This window comes from Garra rufa, chromosome 1 (assembly GCF_049309525.1).
Source record: "Garra rufa chromosome 1, GarRuf1.0, whole genome shotgun sequence".
Lineage (NCBI taxonomy): Eukaryota > Metazoa > Chordata > Actinopteri > Cypriniformes > Cyprinidae > Garra > Garra rufa.
In genome coordinates, this window is record NC_133361.1 from 92,066,064 (window position 1) to 92,086,629 (window position 20,566).

At 41.2% G+C, this 20,566-nt stretch overlaps 1 protein-coding gene, 6 non-coding genes and 1 pseudogene across 7 annotated transcripts; 5 read left to right on the forward strand and 3 right to left on the reverse strand.

Moving 5' to 3' along the window:
- The first annotated feature begins 1,520 nt into the window (after positions 1-1,520).
- Positions 1,521-10,049, forward strand: LOC141322120 (uncharacterized). The gene is made up of 3 exons (XM_073833411.1): positions 1,521-1,605; positions 2,176-3,220; positions 10,016-10,049. The coding sequence occupies exons 1-3, from the start codon at positions 1,521-1,523 to the stop codon at positions 10,047-10,049; spliced, it is 1,164 nt and encodes a 387-aa protein (XP_073689512.1).
- Positions 10,050-11,196: 1,147 nt separating this feature from the next.
- LOC141284112 (U4 spliceosomal RNA) lies at positions 11,197-11,337 on the reverse strand. The gene has a single exon (XR_012338358.1). It is a non-coding gene; the product is annotated as a U4 spliceosomal RNA (small nuclear RNA).
- Positions 11,338-12,403: 1,066 nt separating this feature from the next.
- Positions 12,404-12,545, reverse strand: LOC141286011 (U4 spliceosomal RNA). The gene has a single exon (XR_012339139.1). It is a non-coding gene; the product is annotated as a U4 spliceosomal RNA (small nuclear RNA).
- Positions 12,546-14,240: 1,695 nt separating this feature from the next.
- On the reverse strand, positions 14,241-14,418 carry LOC141348673 (small nucleolar RNA U3; annotated as a pseudogene).
- Positions 14,419-14,804: 386 nt separating this feature from the next.
- trnaw-cca (transfer RNA tryptophan (anticodon CCA)) lies at positions 14,805-14,876 on the forward strand. The gene has a single exon. It is a non-coding gene; the product is annotated as a tRNA-Trp (tRNA).
- A 1,160-nt stretch (positions 14,877-16,036) lies between these two features.
- On the forward strand, positions 16,037-16,108 carry trnaw-cca (transfer RNA tryptophan (anticodon CCA)). The gene has a single exon. It is a non-coding gene; the product is annotated as a tRNA-Trp (tRNA).
- Positions 16,109-17,893: 1,785 nt separating this feature from the next.
- trnaw-cca (transfer RNA tryptophan (anticodon CCA)) lies at positions 17,894-17,965 on the forward strand. The gene has a single exon. It is a non-coding gene; the product is annotated as a tRNA-Trp (tRNA).
- A 1,160-nt stretch (positions 17,966-19,125) lies between these two features.
- On the forward strand, positions 19,126-19,197 carry trnaw-cca (transfer RNA tryptophan (anticodon CCA)). The gene has a single exon. It is a non-coding gene; the product is annotated as a tRNA-Trp (tRNA).
- Positions 19,198-20,566: the final 1,369 nt, after the last annotated feature.

The window sequence follows — 20,566 nt, forward strand, 5'->3', positions numbered from 1 at the left end:
CTGTGAGAAGATCACTCAATCTCCATCTTCTCTTCTTGTCTATGGGACTCCTCAACGTGAGTGCCAGGTCTGAGAATGGGCAACGGCCATTTATATGTATTTTCCACTGAGTGTTGAATTGCTGGGATGAAGTAATGTGATGCACCGTCTTGATGTGTGAAGTGTGAACTTAAACCTGCTGGATGTCCATACTTACCTGAGTTTTCTATCACGTTCCAAGATGTAAGAAGAGGCTAACATTGTTGTACTCCACAGATATTGGAATGTTTTATTTGACAGCCCTTCAGGAGGATTGCATACCGGAAGACTCCCTGACTGCTTTGCAGTAAAATCCCCCAGCCGTAAGTTCTCTGTCTGTCTGTGTAGAAGAAGAGGATTACGTGCCTGTATACTCACCTGTCTGCTTTGCAGTAAACTCCCGCAGTAAGCCTTGTGTCAGCAGCCCCTCGAGAGGATTTTGTACCTGAATACTCACCGACTGCTTTGCAGTAAGTTCCTCCAGCCGTAAGTTCTCTGTCTGTCAGTGTTGAAGAAGAGGATTACGTGTCTGTATATTTACCCGGCTGCTTTGCAGCGAAGCTCTCCAGCCTGAAGCCCTCCAGCCACAAGTCTCTGCCTGTCACCTGGAGAAGAGGAATACGTGCCCGTATACTCACCGACTGTTTTGCAGTAAAATCCCCCAGCCGTAAGTTCTCTGTCTGTCACCTGCTGAAGAAGAGGATTACGTGCCTGTATACTCACCTGTCTGCTTTACAGTGAACTTCTTCTGCCGAAAGCCTTGTGTCCGCCAGCCCCTCGAGAGGATCTTGTATCCGAAGACACACTGACTGCTCTGCGGTGAAGCCCTCCAGCCGTGAGCTCTCTGTTGGTCACCTGCTGACGAAGAGGAGTACGTACCCGAAATATACATCTGAAATGTCCGGCAGCAGCCTCCGTTCAGTTGTGAGCCCGTAGGACGGAACGTCCCTGTCCAGAAGACCCATTATTTTAAACTTTTTATCCATTTTTATACTCAATAAAAACCGTGACTTAAAGACTTGTCCGTCGTCCTTGCCTGACCTCTGTCTGACTCCCTAAGGGTGGTAACGGGTCTTAGGGGTGGGTGCAGCTGGATTGGCCCGCCCCGACCTGTGACATAAAGTTAAAAGGTTTTGGTGCGTTCACACCGGACGCGACTTGCGCGGAAAAAATCAGGCGTTTCGCGCCGCAGGATGGATATTCGCGTCTTTGCATTGACTTAACATGTAAATCACTCGCGCTTGCCGCTTCATTCGCGTCCGGTGTGAACGCACCTTTTGAGTGTTTGTTAAATCAAATCATTTAAGTCCATTAACTATTACTCTGACTCCCTTACTAGTGCACTGACTACTGAACTAGAGCTGATTCAGATGAACACAGAGATTTAATTTTGTTCTTTTTTTATATTTCTGTTAATTACTCTCATCTTAAACAGGGCGTTTCCAAACAGAAAAAAACTCCTGGTGGAGCAACTGAGATCGATGTGACACACTATTATAAATATGGCGTTTATTAAAGAGGAGACTGAAGACATGATGATTGAAGAAACATTCAGAGTCAAACATGAAGATACTGAGGAACAAACAGGTTGGTTTTCATTCTCAAAGCTGAACTATCCTATGAACTGTCCTGTGCATTTGCTGAATTAATTTTCCTTTGGTGGGTGTTTTTTTTTTCTCTGTTGCCCTCCTGCAGCTTTTTGAAAGGATTTTAGCTTCATTTATTCTTATAGTTCTCTTAGTGCTCTGATTTAAAAACAGCATTTAAATAATTGTGTCTATTTAAATGTTAATGTTCACTGCAAGGACTGAGTAACATGTTTCATATGAAATGGGTAAATAAAAGTGGTGTGCATATGGTTTTGCTCTGATGTAATGATGACGTATGCGAAATAAAGTCTGGCGACAGTTTACTGAATGTTAGTCGTTGAGAAGAGACTTAGTCAACTGAAATTTTATTATTTGGTCAGTCACAGAAAAAATGGTCTATGTCAATATTGACATAGAATATCTTTGTTTTCTGTTTTGTTGTGTCCTCCATGTGCCTTTTTTATACTGGAATTCTGCATAAATTTCATATACTTTGTTTAACTCATTTAACTGTAATTTGATGTGTTTTGTGATTCGTGTCTTTAACTATTTGTCTTTTTCATCTTAGATCTGATGGCACTGAAAGAGGAGAGTCAAGTACTGAATGAAATGGAAGAGATAGATCATGATTTCATAAATGGAGAAAAGTCTTTTAGTTGTTCACAGACTGAAACGACTTCCTCAAGAAAAATGACTCGAAAGACAGGAAGAAGTTATTTCACCTGTCAACAGTGTGGAAAGCATTTTAGTCTTAGAGCCAGTCTTAAAAGACATGTTAGAATTCACACTGGAGAGAATCCCTACACATGCCCTGAGTGTGGACTGAGTTTCCATCAAAAACAACACTTTGAAGACCATATGAGAATTCACACTAAGCAACCCTACACATGCCCTCAGTGCGGGAAGAGCTTTAATTATAAAGTACGCTTTGAAGAACACTTAAGACTTCACACTGGAGAGAAGCCTTTTACCTGCCAGCAATGTGGAAGAAGTTTCAACCAAAAACGAAATATTAACAGCCACATGAGAGTTCACTCTGGAGAGAAGCCTTATACCTGCCAACAGTGTGGAAGAAGTTTTAACCGGAAAGAAAACCTCCATTGCCACATGACAGTCCACACTGGAGAGAGCCTTTTCACCTGCCAACAGTGTGGAGTAAGTTTCACTCAAAAAGAAAGCTTTATCAGACACATGAGAATTCACAATGGAGATCACCCTTTCAAATGTGATCAGTGTGGAATGAGTTTTGATCAACATGAAAACCTTAAAGTCCACATGAGAACTCATAGAGAGAAACCCTACACATGCTCTGAGTGTGGAAAGAGTTTCCATCGAAAACAACACTTTGAAGACCACATGAGAATTCACTCTGGAGAGCAACCCTACACATGCCCTCAGTGCGGAAAGAGGTTTAATTATAAACGACACTTTGAAGTCCACAAAAGAATTCACACTGGAGAGAAGCCTTTCACCTGCCAGCAATGTGGAAGAAGTTTCAACCAAAAAGGAATCCTTAACAGACACATGTACCGTCACACTGGAGAGAAGCCATTTATATGTGGTCACTGTGGAAAGAGCTTCAGAAATAAAGCAGCACTTCAATACCACATGAGGTTTCACACATGAGAAAACTGTATTTTTATGTTATCAGTGTAATTGTGTTAAAGTGCCCCTATTATGCCATTTTAAAGGTAGTTAATATTGTTGTAATAGTCTCATAAAACAGGTTTACATGTATGCAAGTTCAAAAAACACTTTAGTTTTCTCCAAAAATAGATTTAATTTTACCCCGTTTCTAAATGATTCGTAAACGACTCGTGTGAAGCAGTTCGAAGAATCAGTCTCTCTAAACCCCTCCTTTCCGTGAGCCCTCACTGCTGTGATTGGTCAGATGGCGCAGTCCTTTTAGATTGGTCTACCGTTACAGCGCAAAAACGAAACGCCCATTGCCATAACTGAATGACAGCTGTGGAGACCTGTCAATCCATAGAAAAGATAGCCTCGATTTTACCCTATCAATTCGAGCCGGAGTCTGACGATGAAACAGTTGAAGTGGCACATCGACAAGAAACTGTTTTGCAAGCACGACTGGAGCAGGACGTTTCTCAGTGGGTGTCATATGTTACCTGTTAAAAGTGCTTGCAATTTGCTTTTGTAAGCGAACCGGGCACACCTCTACGTTGTGAACTTCAACACTGTACAATGCATAACACTGCGTTAAGCCATCGTTTAGCATTATATTACTTAAACTAATAAGGCAGACAGACAGTCAAGCTGCATCAATCACAATTTTTAGACTACATTGCACTCACAGCTGAACAACAGAACTACAGAAACGCAAGTTAGCCGGTTACCAAGACATGTGCGGGGTTGTTACACACCATAGCGTACACAAAGACGTATTTTGAACGATCGCTAGAAAATACAATCATCAATTATTAATCATACTTACAGGTAGAAGTTCAGAGGAGAAAGCCGGTCCAAATAAACTGGGCACTGATCCATTTTTAAAACCAAGCGTTTGGTGAATCCCGCGTTGATTGGAAGATTGGAAAAGCATTCATCAGTAAAATGACGCGAACACAACACAAGATTGGAATTGTACTGCTGAGGTGTTGTTGAAAAAATGAATGTTAACCACTCATTCTTTTGTAGATTACTCTTTCGGAGGGGCATATAAAACAAATTTACTCTCACAGCACAGGATACAGCGTCTTCTTGACATGATGTAATCCACGTGAAAATTGTACTGTTTGTGAGCGGGCAAGTTGTTCGAGACATAGAACGTGGGCGGACATTTTGCAAATGTGTAGTTCGTGACGTGTGGCCGTAACAGAAGAAGATTCGAATTGCTGACGACTCGTTTAGGCGAATGTGAGCCGACTCTTTTTTTTGATAGACAAAAACTTCATTTGTCGTGCACTGTCGGCGTCACAACTTTGCAGATAGTTTATGTTCACATACAGCTACATGACACACTACATGAAATATCATATTTGAAAAGGCATAATACGGGCACTTTAACATAAACAACATATGCCAAGAGTTTATGGGGCCCAGTGATACCAGGAAAAACACATTTGGTACTTTTGTTTAGTGTCCATTCATTAATGTAAGTTTGCTTTAAATTGCTTTTTTTTTTTTACATAGAGCAGTTACTGTAAATTGATTATTTAATAATTGATTTGTTACAAAACATTACTTATTTTATATATCTTTTCACAATAACATTCATGTTAGAATTTTATTGTATGTTGATGGCTTAACTGTAAACAACATAACAAACAATGCAATAAATAGTTTTGAAGAAAAGTCTGCTTTGTGTTATGAAAATAACCATAATGGCGCAGTCTCCATGCTACAATAAAAATGATAGAAGCAAAGTTTTTCACTGTCGGGACATATCATTTATAAGTACAAATTGGCTGTATTATTTGTGTCCCCTTCAAAAATTGTTCATGAGAAATTTTATTTTTATTGTATAAAATAAATATACAATACATTTTACTGTTAAATGAAATTTACACCCATGGCAATAACATTAAGCATCTGTACATGGTGGTATAATTTGTACGTAAAGATAATTATGATGATTATTCTACTACTTGGCTCTGCAGTGAAATTAAGGTGGTGATAATATATGTGAAGTACTGGATATGTCTAATGACTCTGTCTCTTTCACTTTTTCAGGATGGACTATGAAGAAAATTAAGTTCTAGATGGCCTGCTTGATGTTGAGCTTGAGATTGAAAAAACTCTGCATAAAGGCTAGCTGAAAATATGGATAAAAAATATGGCGAGCCATTGCAGTTAACCACATTAAGGCTAATGTCCTACAGGTAGTGCAACAGATTGATGTGTTAGCGGAAGTCAAAGGGAAATATGCTGATGTGTCAAAGTCAGTATTCATTGCTTCCTCTCTGCGAGATGCGTTGAGGTGTCGAATGTGCAAAAACATTCCCAATTCTGTGCTTATCACTGCATGCTGTGGGCAGGTGGCAGAGTGTGGCCCTTGTATCCATTTCTATCTAGAAGATAAAGACAGCTGCCTTTTTATGCAAAACTAATATGTTTGCAGGCAAACTGGTGTTTTTAAGAAGCTTTAGTGAGGTACTGGCAAAACTGACAAATGAAGCGACTTAAATGAGGTCTGGCTGACAGTGTTTGGCTCAAAAGTAAGAAATATTGTTTTACTTGACATTTTTACATGTATTGTAACACTTTGTTGTATTTTGTAAGAAGGGCAGAGTGTTTAGTGGTTAATATGACATCTGGGGCCCGTTTCAGAAAGGAGGTTAAGTAAAAACTCAGAGTATGTTAACCCTGAAATGAGAGAAACTCTGGGTTTTCTGTTCCAAAATGGCAGGTTTGTCAAACTTGAGAAAGCAGGGTAAGTCAAGCCAGTTTCTGAAAGAGAGGTAAGTTTTACTCAGAGTCAGTTACCGTGGTGACTTACTCTGTAAACTTAACCTGGTCAGGAGCAGATTTTATTCTCTAAACTCTGAGTTTCTGTCAGTCTCCTCCCCCTTTTCAAAGTCTTAGTCTTAGCCTTAGTCATTCATTGCCTACATTTCAGTCACACAAAGAACAAAGTTACGAGAATGGCTTGTCCTCTTTTGGAGGATCCCAGAAATGAGGAGGCTGTATTCATTTTTAAGGACTTTAAGACCCAGAGTGGATTTTTTTTTCGTCTTTTCCCCATAAATTTTTGTTTGAGTGTTACCGTTTTTCGTTGCAATCAATTACATATATCCATTATATATATATGATTAAATCAGCCACCACCACAAAAAAAAAAAAAAGAAAGAAAGAAATAAACAAGTCACAACAATTTATTTGGTCTTCTTTATTTCCTACAAATTAAAAAGCAACTGTTCAATTTCTATATTCTTTCAAAACCTTTATATAATCCACTAATCGCAATACACACCTTACCTGTAGCTTGTGTTTCAGGATCTTGATTTCCATATCTGACTTTAGGATCTGTCAATCCAAGTATATCATTTCTTTATTTATTTATTTTTTTTCAATTTGTTTAAAGCTGTAGTCTACGATGTTGAAAATCAGTCGAGAAAGCCTGAATTTTTAAAAAACTCATCCCGCCCCTCCACACGCACACCCCTCCCCTCTGTGCTACCTGATCCCTCCCACCGGGAAACGACCTGAACAACGTCACTCAGTCAAGCAGGAGTAAACATGGAACAGAGATGTACCATGTGCGATGTCGGATTGCTTAGTCGCTTCAATCTACTGACCTCGCTAATGACACATCATATGTAAAGTTAACTTTCGACACTTGAACGTAGTTGCTTCATCAACAATGCAATGTCACCATTGTCCTAACAAAATAGCTCAGAGGCACACGTTTGAGTTCACGCACATGCAAGATTAGCAACACATGCAATGTTCTATCTATCGGCTCGAACAGAAAACCACTGACGTTAGGCATACTGAAATAGTCAAGCACTTCAAGAAATATAATTACTTTGACCCGCGATAGGCGATGCTGAACGGCTAACATTCCAATGCAGACCGGTAGCATGATCATGTTGTCAGACTGATAAAAAGCTATTTATGTAATACACCACGTCATAAAAGTATAAATAAATGCTTAAGTATCCTGCTGAACAAAAAGTCAGCCATGTCAGCGTCGGTTTTAAGTCCAAGGTTTCTCTGAAGCTTCCACCAACGGGCAATGGTGGACCCTATATTGATTCGGCTTTGAGTCCGGCGTTTTTCACATTTTTTTTTTTTTTAAATCTCTGCTCTTTCCTCAATTGACTTTCTCTTTCTTCCAACCTTGACGTTTGGGGCAAACAGGGGCCGCTTGCTGCTGTCTGTTTGTTGGTTTTTCTCCATTGCTGAGTTGATGCTGCCTAATTTTGCGCGAAATTTCATGTCGCAGGAGGGGGCGGGGTGGAGACGCGAGTGGAGCAGGGGATTGGATGAGAGCAGTTAACCAATGTAAGCTGTCCGGCCGGACAGCTTACATTGGTCAATTTCTCTGCAGGTGTACACCCAATAGAGTGAATGGATTTTTTTCATTCTTTTTTCTCTTTATATTATTAGGATTGTACTGTAGAACCATAACCAGCATCTAAACGAGGTTATTAATAATGAACAATCTTTGAAATTGTAGACCATAGCTTTAAGCAGATGCAGTCTATATAACTCCTTTACTGGTAACTGAAATTACAGTAGTTTAGGGTTACATTATGTTGTACATGACTTCCATTGAATTAAATTGGCATTTACTGTACATCACTGAACTGTGTTCATCTGTGCAGAAGAAGTTAATGGACCCTCCTCCTGCTCTTCCTGTTCTTCCACACTCTGGAGGGTGGTGATGGGGGAAGACAAGAATATACATTTATACTTGGATATACTTACATTCTATAGGTTACTGGACACAAAAATGTAAAGATGTGATTGTAAAGATTGTTTGATGTCTACAAACATAACATTACCTCTATAGGCCTCTCTGTATCAGCAGAAATGGTGTCATCACCACCTACATCCTGAGAAGATGAGCATTTGGTTGAGCACACTTTATAATATTACTTAGCCTACTCAATACACCAGAAAGTAGGACACTTAGAACTGCCTGCGGTTTTGTTAAGACAGGAGGCTCCAAAAGGCAGATATTGCCATCAGAATCTATTGAGACCAATGCAAAAAACAAAGTAAATAAGTAAATTGTATACGTGTGTGTGTGTGTGTGTGTGTGAGTTGTTGCCATGTTGAGAAGGTTGTACAGGATCACCCCTTCATTTTTGTGTATGTAATATATGCATTGTATTGGATCTACTGATTTTTATTTGACAAAAATAAAAAAAAATTCTCTGAATTACTGTTTTTCCCATTCATTCCCATGGGTGCCCATTTTTGTCCACGAATACGGGATTAAGGAGTTTTTTTTTTCACCCACTTAACATTGTAGAATCGAGTCCTTTTTTTTTTTTTTTTTGCGTGTTCAGGTGGCAAACTTAGGAAAAGTAACTAAGTCTTGTACCACTCAGATCAAGGGAAGTATTTTTTAAAAATTAATTAAAATTATTTTGCCCACATTTGTCCATCTTACGGTATTTGGGTTAAAGTCACAACAACTCAGAAGTACTTTAAATTGATCAGATCCAGAGTATCACCGAGAAGCAGCTGAACTTGTGTGGTAAGAAGAGCTCCCTCTGCATTATAACTTTACACAGAGCACATGGATCACAGTAATGAGACTAACATGTCTGCGATTCAAATCATATGAGTTGTGCATATAATATGGGACGTCCTGAATAAGAACTGATCATTGTTTTTTTTCTACTTTTTAAAAATAGGGGTCTATATACCCCGTTAAAATGTAATCATGTCCTCTAAAGTCTAATAATGTCCCATTTCTCAGAAAAGAACCGTCAAGTACACCAATAAATAAAACGGATATTAAAGCAGAAATGCAAATAAATAAGTAAGTAAAAATTCACGAGCATTTTGTAGTATTATCTCTCAGTCTGGGCGTTTAAATGAAAAGCGCTCTGCAAGCGCGTTCTCTCTGTGTTGTTTCTGAAACTACCGTAATCACTGTAATATGCGCGCACACTTAAAATCAATCGCGGCTGGCTTGACCGTGTTTTTCTGAACTGCGGCTGGCTTTACCGCAGTGAGTATTTGCATGAGACGCTGCTTTAAAAATTTTTATAAAAAATACGGGACGCGCAATTTCATTCTCAAATACGGGACGATTCCGTATTTTAAGGGACGGGTGGCAACCCTACTGTCAACTCGTCCCATGGGTAGGGCTTATAGCAGGCTTAGAGATTTCTTCTGTCAGTTTTGACCAGTGATGGGAATAACGGCGCTATAAATAAACGGCGTTACTAACGGCGATACTTTTTTCAGTAACGAGTAATCAGACGAATTACTGTTTCCCCCGTTACAACGCCGTTACCGTTACTGACAATAAAATGCGCGTTACTAGAACTGAGAACACTGAAGCGGTTTTCATGCGAGCAGCATCTCTCTCAGCCATAGGACCTCTCTTTCTCTGAGGTGTGTGTGTTTGTGTGTGTTCGGGGCGGGACACATAACCAGTGATGATGATTGGTGTGTCTGTAAACGTGGTGTAACTGAGAACGCGATGATTGGCTTAGATTGAGTAAATTTCCTTTGTTTGCCAATCAGAGGCAAGGTAGTGCGGGTGAAGCAAACGCACACTGAAGCACGCGCACGGTCAGTCGCACACACCAACATCCAGGACTCACAACGATGGCAAGTCCAACAAGTTCAAAGGTAGTTTTTGCAAACTGGAAGTATAAGCACTCGCTGAGGTGAAAAGCAAAAATGTTTTTGTAACGTGCAACTTTTGCCCAGGAAAAAAAGAGTCCCTCGCGTCGGTGACAAGTAATTCTAATCTACTGAAGCACCTCACATCGTCATATGCCGACACAAAATTAATTTAATAATAATAATAATTATTATTATTATTTGTTTGTTTTTGGTACATTTCTTCAGAAGCATAATTTATATTTAGACTTATTTGTTGACGAGTTGTGGTCTGTGCAATAAATATTTAAAGTTCTAAACCATCTATTGTGCTTTATTGTTCCTCTATAGTAATGATAATATTTATAATAATATGTTGAATTTAATAGTTGTCTCTCACGTTGTCCCACAACAACATTAAAATAGTGTAGATTAGTGTACAATGTTTTATATTTATTGTATAGTTATATTAAATTAGATTTTTTTAAAGTAACGCAATAGTTACTTTGCCTGGTAATTAGTTACTTTTATAATGATGTAACTCAGTTACTAACTCAGTTACTATTTGTGAGAAGTAACTAGTAACTATAACTAATTACTTTTTTAAAGGTATGTGCCCAACACTGGTTTTGACCCAATCTGTTTTTGGGAAGCGCAGTTTGACCCAGCAGTGCGGGCCAACAACATGTTCTGTTTTGCCGCGTGAAGGCGGTTCAATGCTTTGGACAGCGTATGGTTGAGTTGTGATTTTCCACCAATTTGGGGCACCTTTCTTATGGAAATCAAGGATGATTTCATGGGAAATGGCAAACTGGTGTAGCGTTTGGCTAATAAGCTAAAGCTACTAAGGATGTACCGGTGCCCCGTCCTCCGAGCAGAATCCACATTCGGCCGTAATCGGAGGTTACTACTAACGTTCGATTGTGTCTCATAGGGAGTTTGGCACAGGGCCTCAGTGGAAAACAGGCCCTCGGCGGCTGAAACAAAAGACGAAGATTGCATCCACATGCACATGAATCAGGAGTGTTAAATAAAGAAACCCCGCAAGATGACGAGGTGGTCCAGTGGTTAAGGCGGTGGAAGGCTAATACATTGTGCTCGACACGCATTGGAAGCTTTAGCGCCACTGAGAGCCCACCGGACCAGACAGGACCAACCTGTTTACGATGGGTAACGGTGATCTGTAATTGCGCTGCAGTTTAACGATACCTGTCTTGAGAACATATTGACAAAACAACAAGCCTTCTGGCTCTGGCGCTCTATCATCAGTAGACAGCTTTTTGGCGAGGAAAAAAAACCCTAAACGAAACAAGGCTATATTTCTCAACAAAACTCTAAGCCTCCAGAGAGGCTAGCAAAAATTGCCAAAGCTAACTGTATTTCAAGTCATCCTGGCGGGGTATTGGGTAAAGTTTTCAACCAGCAATGATCGCGCCTCGGATAAACCTCATAGGCTACAATATTGCCTCTGCGAAAGAATGCCAGCAACGGTCGTGACCTTTTCGTGCACCTACGTGGATGTGAACCGACAAGGTGGCAGCAAGCTTTAAACATGACGCACAAACAGTCTCCTGGCACGGGTTGCTGCACCGTGTTTCCACGGAACAGATTAGAGGTGTGTAAAAGACGGCTCATTCACTATTCCCTCTGTGCTCAAAACAGCCTGCTGAAAGCACGGCAGCAGCAGCTGAAAAGGTCCGCAGCATGGCCTGTCTCGGTCAGCAAGGGGACGGGGTGGCCGAGTGGTTAAAGCAATGGACTGCTAATCCATTGTGCTCTGTGCAATGGTTGGAATCCCATTCTTGTCGTTCGGTTCCTTTAGCACTGGACCTTAATCCAGGTCCTGGGGACCCCATGCTAAACTTTTTGTGTGTCCTCCTTATCTAACACACTCAGTTCAGTTCTTAGAGTTCTCTACTAATGAACTGATGATCTGAATCAGGAGTGCTAAATAGAAAATGCCACGTAAAATGACGAGGTGGCCGAGTGGTTAAGGCGATGGACTGCTAATCCATTGTGCTCTGCATGCGTGGGTTCGAATCCCATCCTCGTCGTTCGGCTACTTTAGCAGTAATCCTTGGTCCTGGGGACCCCACTCTGCACTTTTTGAGTGTCCTCCTTATCTGACACACTCAGTTCAGTTCACTGAGTGCTCTACTAATGAGCTGATGGTCTGAATTGGGAGTGTTAAATAAAAGGACCACGGAAAGTGACGAGGTGGTCGAGTGGTTAAGGTGATGCAAGGCTAATCCGTTGTGCTGGGCACATCTTGGTTTGTGTGGGTTTGAATCCCATCCTCTTCATTTGATGATTTAGCACCATTGAGAGCCCACCGGAACAGACAGGCCCAACCTGTTTACAATGGGTAGCGGTGAGCTGTAATTGTGCTGTAGTTTAACGATACCTGCAGCGAAGTCTTGAGAACATATTGACAAAACAACAAATCTTCTGGCTCCGGCACGCTATGATCTGTAGACACCTCTTTGACGAGGACCAACAACCAGCCACTCCAACAAAACGAAGCAAAACTATCTTTTTCAAGAAGCGTCCAGAGAGACCGGCAAAAACATTGTCGAAGCTGACTGTATTTCAAATCATCCCGATGGGATATCGGGGAAAGTTTTCAACCATCAATGATCACACCTCAGATGAACCACACAAGCTACAACATTGCCTCTGCGATAGAATACTGGTGACGGTTGTGACCTTTTCGTGCACCTACGTGGATGTGAACCGACAAGGTGGTAGCAAGCTGGATGAGCCCCAGAGACAGATCATCAGTGAAGACCTCTTCACCTAGACGGCCATCGACGCAAGACTGTGAAAACCAGATCCTCTCCAATCGGACACTGTGACAACATGGAACTTTTGCATCTACATTAATATTAGTCTGTTTGTTCTTATTCTGAGGTCACCGTAGCCGCCAGATCCATTCTGTATTCCGATCAGATGGTCACTGCAGTCCCCCGGATCCAGTCCGTACCAAGAGCAGATGGTGGATCAGCACCTTCAGCCGAATGTCAGCGGATACCATGTCAACTAGATGAGCCCCAGAGACAGATCATCAGTAAAGAATGAATCCACATGCCACAGCAAACTCGAGCTGGTGAAAATGTTCATCAAACACCCGCCGCTGACTTCTTTTAAAACAAGCCAGCTTATTGAAGGTGCACAGGATAAACGCCCTGAGAAAGCTGTGCCTCGCAACCCTAAGAACGGCATAGGCGTTAGTGGACTTAGAGCACGCTTAGAGTTTTCTTCTGTCAGTTTTGACCCAATCTGTTTTTGGGAAACCCAGCAGTGCAGGCCAACAACATGTTCTGTCTTGCCGCGTGAAGGCGGTTCAATGCATTGGATAGCGTATGGTTGAGATGTGATTTTCCACCAATTTGGGGAACCTTATGGTAATCAAGGATAAATCTAAATAAGGATAAGGATAAATCTTCTATTTTTCGGTGGTCTTTTGAGAACACTAGATTTATATGTCAATTCCAACATAACACCGACTGTTACGCAACAGTCCCGGGATCGTTAATAGTTACGCCTCCAACATTTGCATCGCCCAATCATCGGTAACGTCAGTACATCAGTAAAACAAGGCAAGCCACTGAAGGGACACGGTTAGCTTAATGCTAGCACTAGCCTGTTACATTGCAGTACAAAAGATATCACTTACCACATAAACAGAGAGATGACTGTGCTGATGATGGTGAATGATGGAGAAATAACTGCGCTGATGATGGCGAATGATTTACAGATCAAGAGTATCACCGAGAAGCAGCTGAACTTGTGTGGTAAGAAGAGCTCCCTCTGCATTATAACTTTACACAGAGCACATGGATCACAGTAATGAGACTAAAATGTCTGCGATTCAAAACGGCAGATTCAACAAACCACATATTAAAAGCGGCTAGAGCTCCTAATTAAATATATATTTTTTATCAATGTGCCAGCTATAGAGATGAGCAGCTCTATGAAACAGCCAATCGGAGCAGAGCTCATTAATATTCATGAAGCTTCCAAAAAAGGCAATAACAGAGCATTTAATTCTAGGAACAAATCCTAGGGTTGTAAATGGTCCTGTAAAACCGTTTCTGGAGATTGTTTGCCCTTTCCTATGCCATATACCTTCTATGTAGACATCAAAAAACAAATTAAAATATTCTGTCAATGCATTTTATGGCAACTTTAAGTTGATAGAACCAGCTGACATCTTATCCTGACATTCTGAATCTCAAGGATGGTGACACCCACCAACAAAAATGTAAAATAAAAAAAAAAGATTAAAAAAAGTAGTTTCATCATATATACACCAATTATGAGCTAAACAGTCAATCGCAACTACTCACAAGGTTTTTGATCTGATATTTACAATTTTCAAAGACCACTCTGATCATACTCTCTTCTTCTATGCTGCATAAATGCCACACAGAACGTTCATCAATGGTGTGGACCATACGAAATAAACCATTACTCCACACCCGATTCACGCTGGAATCTGACGTGGAGATAAGTACTTGGCTGAATCCAGATCTCTTCTTGACATCCATAGTATAGTCTACAGCCCTTTACCGTGACTGATTTGCAAATTGAATCAAAGCAATTAAGCAAGGAACGCGACAGAGTGCGCCTGACCCCGGATCGGGAGGTTGCGTGTTCCAATTATGTTGAGGTCAAGCGAACTGTTCTTGACTTTATGAGTGTAAAGACTAGCGGATTTGCATAGTTTATCAAAGTGCTTTAGCATGAAACGCTAAATAATTTTTCCGCTATCTTGTAGTGCAACGGTAGAGTGTCTGGCTCCAAATCACCTTGAGGTCAGACGATCTGTTTTTGATCTCCTGAGTATAAAGTCCAACATCAAGAGTGTTCCTTGAGCACCGTATATTTACTGAGTTGCATTCTGTGTCAAGGGGGTTAAGCAAAATACATCACCTCTGGGTTCAGGACCTCGTGGCGCAACTGTAGCGCGTCTGACTCCAGATCAGAAGGTTGCGTGTTCAAATCACGTCGGGGTCACGTGATTTCTTGTTGACTTCTAATGTGAAAAGAAGTCCTGTCGTTGTGTGCTGCAGTGGTTTCCAATCCCACCGCTCTGTATGTCTCCCTTATTAAACACACCTGATTAAGATCATTAGCTAGTTAGGAGAGAGCTCCATGAGCTCATCTGGGTGTGTCAGAAAAAGGAGACAGACAAAAATGCAGGGCCAGAGTCATCGTAAGCCTAAGTTGATTGCAACTCTATTGGTTTCAATGCGTCTACGTTGTATGAAGGATTGCAACGCTTTTGGGAAACACAGCCCAGAGCAGGGGGTCCCCAGGATCAGGATTGAAAATCACCAGTGTACTGTGATAGATTTGTATCTTGACCTGTTATTTTTATTAAGCCTGAGATCTCATGTAATAACCATTCCTGTCATTGTGTACTGTGACAGATCTGCCTCTTGACGTGTTACTTTTGCATATCTTGCCCTGCAATCTCTGAAGAAATCGTGGAAACATCTACGTGCCGAATTCAAAAGTCAGCTCCTTCGAGCCGGAAGCGAACCAGCGACCTAAGGATAGTCAATGTATCATCTACAGTCCTCCGCTCTACCAGCTGAGCTATCGAAGGCAGGGTGACAAAAGGTGGCTTAAGCAGGGAACACCAGATAGGTTTGTGGTGTCTTGGGGTACAACGGTAGCTTGGCTGAATCCAGATCAGACGGTTGCATGTTCCAATCACATCAGTTGATCTCTTCTTGACATCCATAGTATAAAGTCTACAGCCCTTTACCGTGACTGATTTGCAAATTGAATCAAAGCAATTAAGCAAGGAACGCCGACTTGTTTTCTCGACCTCGTGGCCGCGACAGAGTGCGCCTGACCCCGGATCGGGAGGTTGCGTGTTCCAATTATGTTGAGGTCAAGCGAACTGTTCTTGACTTTGTGAGTGTAAAGACTAGCGGATTTGCATAGTTTATCAAAGTGCTTTAGCATGAAACACTAAATAATTTTTCCGCTATCTTGTAGTGCAACGGTAGAGTGTCTGGCTCCAAATCACCTTGAGGTCAGACGATCTGTTTTTGATCTCCTGAGTATAAAGTCCAACATCAAGAGTGTTCCTTGAGCACCGTATATTTACTGAGTTGCATTCTGTGTCAAGGGGGTTAAGCAAAATACATCACCTCTGGGTTCAGGACCTCGTGGCGCAACGGTAGCGCGTTTGACTCCAGAACAGAAGGTTGCGTGTTCAAATCACGTCGGGGTCACATGATTTCTTGTTGACTTCTAATGTGAAAAGAAGTCCTGTCGTTGTGTGCTGCAGTGGTTTCCAATCCCACCGCTCTGTATGTCTCCCTTATTAAACACACCAGATTAAGATCATTAGCTAGTTAGGAGAGAGCTCCATGAGCTCATCTGGGTGTGTCAGAAAAAGGAGACAGACAAAAACGCAGGGCCGCGTCTTCCAGAGTCATCGTAAGCCTAAGTTGATTGCAACTCTATTGGTTTCAATGCGTCTACGTTGTATGAAGGATTTCAATGCTTTTGGGAAACACAGCCCAGAGCAGGGGGTCCCCAGGATCAGGATTGAAAATCACCAGTGTACTGTGATAGATTTGTATGTTGACCTGTTATTTTTATTAAGCCTGAGATCTCATGTAATAACCATTCCTGTCATTGTGTACTGTGACAGATCTGCCTCTTGACGTGTTGCTTTTGCATATCTTGCCCTGCAATCTCTGAAGAAATCGAGGAAACATCTACGTGCCGAATTCAAAAGCCAGCTCCTTCGAGCCAGAATTGAACCAGCGGCCTAAGGATAGCCAATGTATCATCTACAGTCCTCCGCTCTACCAGCTGAGCTATCGAAGGCAGGGTGACAAAAGGTGGCTTAAGCAGGAAACACCAGATAGGTTTGTGGTGTCTTGGGGTACAGTGTTGCCAGATTGGAAATGTCCAAGTATCGTACCAGAAGCTCAAAATTATCGTATTTGGGAGAAAATTATCATATTTAAGTCAAGCGTTCAAAATAAAGATCGGCTATTTATCTAGATGTTACAGCTATTCTCCTTTTCAGCACTCATTTTCTATACCTTATTGTAATGATAAAAACTAATTATCTTACCCGAGTCAAACGTTCAAAATACAGCTATTTATCTAGATGTTACAGCTATTTATCCTTTTCAGCACTCAATTTCTATACTTTATTTTTAAACTAACAACCTCAGTTTTGAAACAACTGACCTAAGTGCGACAGGAACGTTAACTTGTGCTCGTGAGAGAGAGCCATTCTCCATGATGATTGGTTGAGAAGACGTAAGATTGGATGCGTAACACCACGTTCACGTCTCCTCACAATCATGAAGGTAGACGTAGGATCCACACAACTACATCTTTGAGAATAGAAGCTCTATAATTACAACGACCATGGTGTCACAAAATTCAGAAATTATCGTACATTGTGGTATTATTGATCGTACATCGTACAGAGGTCAAAATTATGGTCCAAATACGATAATTATCGTACGTCTGGCAACACTGTTGGGGTACAACGGTAGCTTGGCTGAATCCAGATCAGACGGTTGCATGTTCCAATCACATCAGTTGATCTCTTCTTGACATCCATAGTATAAAGTCTACAGCCCTTTACCGTGACTGATTTGCAAATTGAATCCAAGCAATTAAGCAAGGAACGCCGACTTGTTTTCTCGACCTCGTGGCCGCGACAGAGTGCGCCTGACCCCGGATCGGGAGGTTGCGTGTTCCAATTATGTTGAGGTCAAGCGAACTGTTCTTGACTTTGTGAGTGTAAAGACTAGCAGATTTGCATAGTTTATCAAAGTGCTTTAGCATGAAACACTAAATAATCTTTCCGCTATCTTGTAGTGCAACGGTAGAGTGTCTGGCTCCAAATCACCTTGAGGTCAGACGATCTGTTTTTGATCTCCTGAGTATAAAGTCCAACATCAAGAGTGTTCCTTGAGCACCGTATATTTACTGAGTTGCATTCTGTGTCAAGGGGGTTAAGCAAAATACATCACCTCTGGGTTCAGGACCTTGTGGCGCAACGGTAGCGCGTCTGACTCCAGATCAGAAGGTTGCGTGTTCAAATCACGTCGGGGTCACGTGATTTCTTGTTGACTTCTAATGTGAAAAGAAGTCCTGTCGTTGTGTGCTGCAGTGGTTTCCAATCCCACCGCTCTGTATGTCTCCCTTATTAAACACACCTGATTAAGATCATTAGCTAGTTAGGAGAGAGCTCCATGAGCTCATCTGGGTGTGTCAGAAAAAGGAGACAGACAAAAATGCAGGGCCAGAGTCATCGTAAGCCTAAGTTGATTGCAACTCTATTGGTTTCAATGCGTCTACGTTGTATGAAGGATTGCAACGCTTTTGGGAAACACAGCCCAGAGCAGGGGGTCCCCAGGATCAGGATTGAAAATCACCAGTGTACTGTGATAGATTTGTATCTTGACCTGTTATTTTTATTAAGCCTGAGATCTCATGTAATAACCATTCCTGTCATTGTGTACTGTGACAGATCTGCCTCTTGACGTGTTGCTTTTGCATATCTTGCCCTGCAATCTCTGAAGAAATCGTGGAAACATCTACGTGCCGAATTCAAAAGCCAGCTCCTTCGAGCCGGAATCGAACCAGCGACCTAAGGATAGCCAATGTATCATCTACAGTCCTCCGCTCTACCAGCTCAGCTATCGAAGGCAGGATGACAAAAGGTGGCTTAAGCAGGAAACACAAGATAGGTTTGTGGTGTCTTGGGGTACAACGGTAGCTTGGCTGAATCCAGATCAGACGGTTGCATGTTCCAATCACATCAGTTGATCTCTTCTTGACATCCATAGTATAAAGTCTACAGCCCTTTACCGTGACTGATTTGCAAATTGAATCAAAGCAATTAAGCAAGGAACGCCGACTTGTTTTCTCGACCTCGTGGCCGCGACAGAGTGCGCCTGACCCCGGATCGGGAGGTTGCGTGTTCCAATTATGTTGAGGTCAAGCGAACTGTTCTTGACTTTGTGAGTGTAAAGACTAGCGGATTTGCATAGTTTATCAAAGTGCTTTAGCATGAAACACTAAATAATTTTTCCGCTATATTGTAGTGCAACAGTAGAGTGTCTGGCTCCAAATCACCTTGAGGTCAGACGATCTGTTTTTGATCTCCTGAGTATAAAGTCCAACATCAAGAGTGTTCCTTGAGCAGCGTATATTTACTGAGTTGCATTCTGTGTCAAGGGGGTTAAGCAAAATACATCACCTCTGAGCTCAGGACCTCGTGGCGCAAAGGTAGCGCGTCTGACTCCAAATCAGAAGGTTGCGTGTTCAAATCACGTCGGGGTCACGTGATTTCTTGTTGACTTCTAATGTGAAAAGAGGTCCTGTCGTTGTGTGCTGCAGTGGTTTCCAATCCCACCGCTCTGTATGTCTCCCTTATTAAACACACCTGATTCAGATCATTAGCTCGTTAGGAGAGAGCTCCATGAACTCATCTGGTTGTGTCAGAAAAAGGAGACAGACAAAATATGCAGGGCCGCGTTTTCCAGAGTTATCGTAACCCTAAGTTGATTGTAACTCTATTGGTTTCAATGCGTCTACGTTGTATTAAGGATTGCAATGCTTTTGGGAAACACAGCCCAGAGCAGGGGGTCACCTGCGGTGATGCACTTAAAAAAAAAAGCCCCTTAATTAATAGCGTTTTCATTGTGTTAGAATGACCATAAAACTGATATGACAGCTTGGATATGTTTTGTTTTTTAAAAATATTTATTCATTAGATTCATTTACATAATAATTGTCATGAAATACTTAAAAGTAAAGCACACAAATGTTCACTCTAAAAAAGTTAATGTCGGTCAAAATGTCTGGTATGATCAAGTTTACCAGACAAAATTTCATATAATTTTGGTGTTTATTATGCATTGTAACATGCATGCAAATTTTTGAGCTACATATATAGGCTAATAGGCTAGTTGACACTAGTTGATAAAATGTGTTGTTGTTATTATCATTATTATTATTTTGGTCAAACATTGGGAAATAAATTTGCGATATTATGTTTAATCGATAAGCAATTAGGAGATATATTTTGCTGAGTATGCTATTGTCCTGGAATCATGGCTGGTTTTGTCCTGTCTAAAACCGCCAGTAGGTGGGAGCCCAACCCTGTCATAAATGAAAGATTAATTTAAAACACAGATTCATAAAATGTCGCCTTTTTTTTTTTTTTTTTTTTACTGGATAAATTTTTGAGCCCTCGATTTTACCGGAAATACTATGTGTAGACTGCGTGCTGAGTTTTTAACTAAACCGTCCAGTCCAGTAGAAGGCGGAATATCGTCTTTTACGTTGAATACCCATTTACGAAATGGAAGCACTAGCCGTAGTCAATGCAGTGAGAAGAAAAGTTTTATCAATCAAACGCAATTTTCATTGTGGAAACTGTAATTCTTATCATTTGAGTGTGATTGACTTATTGCTTAACAATGTCCAAAGAATCGGTCAAGATAACCCAGAGAAAAACAGTGAACTCCTTGAAAGCCTAAGGATACTACAGACAGCCATGACTTCGAGGCATCAGCAAGCGCCTTCCACCGCTGCTCCGCTCATACGAACAGGTTTATTATTGATATACTATATAGTGCACAACTTGTTTTAAAGAATACGCATGGATTTCTAAAGTAATACTTTTTTTTTTTTTCACTTTAATTTTT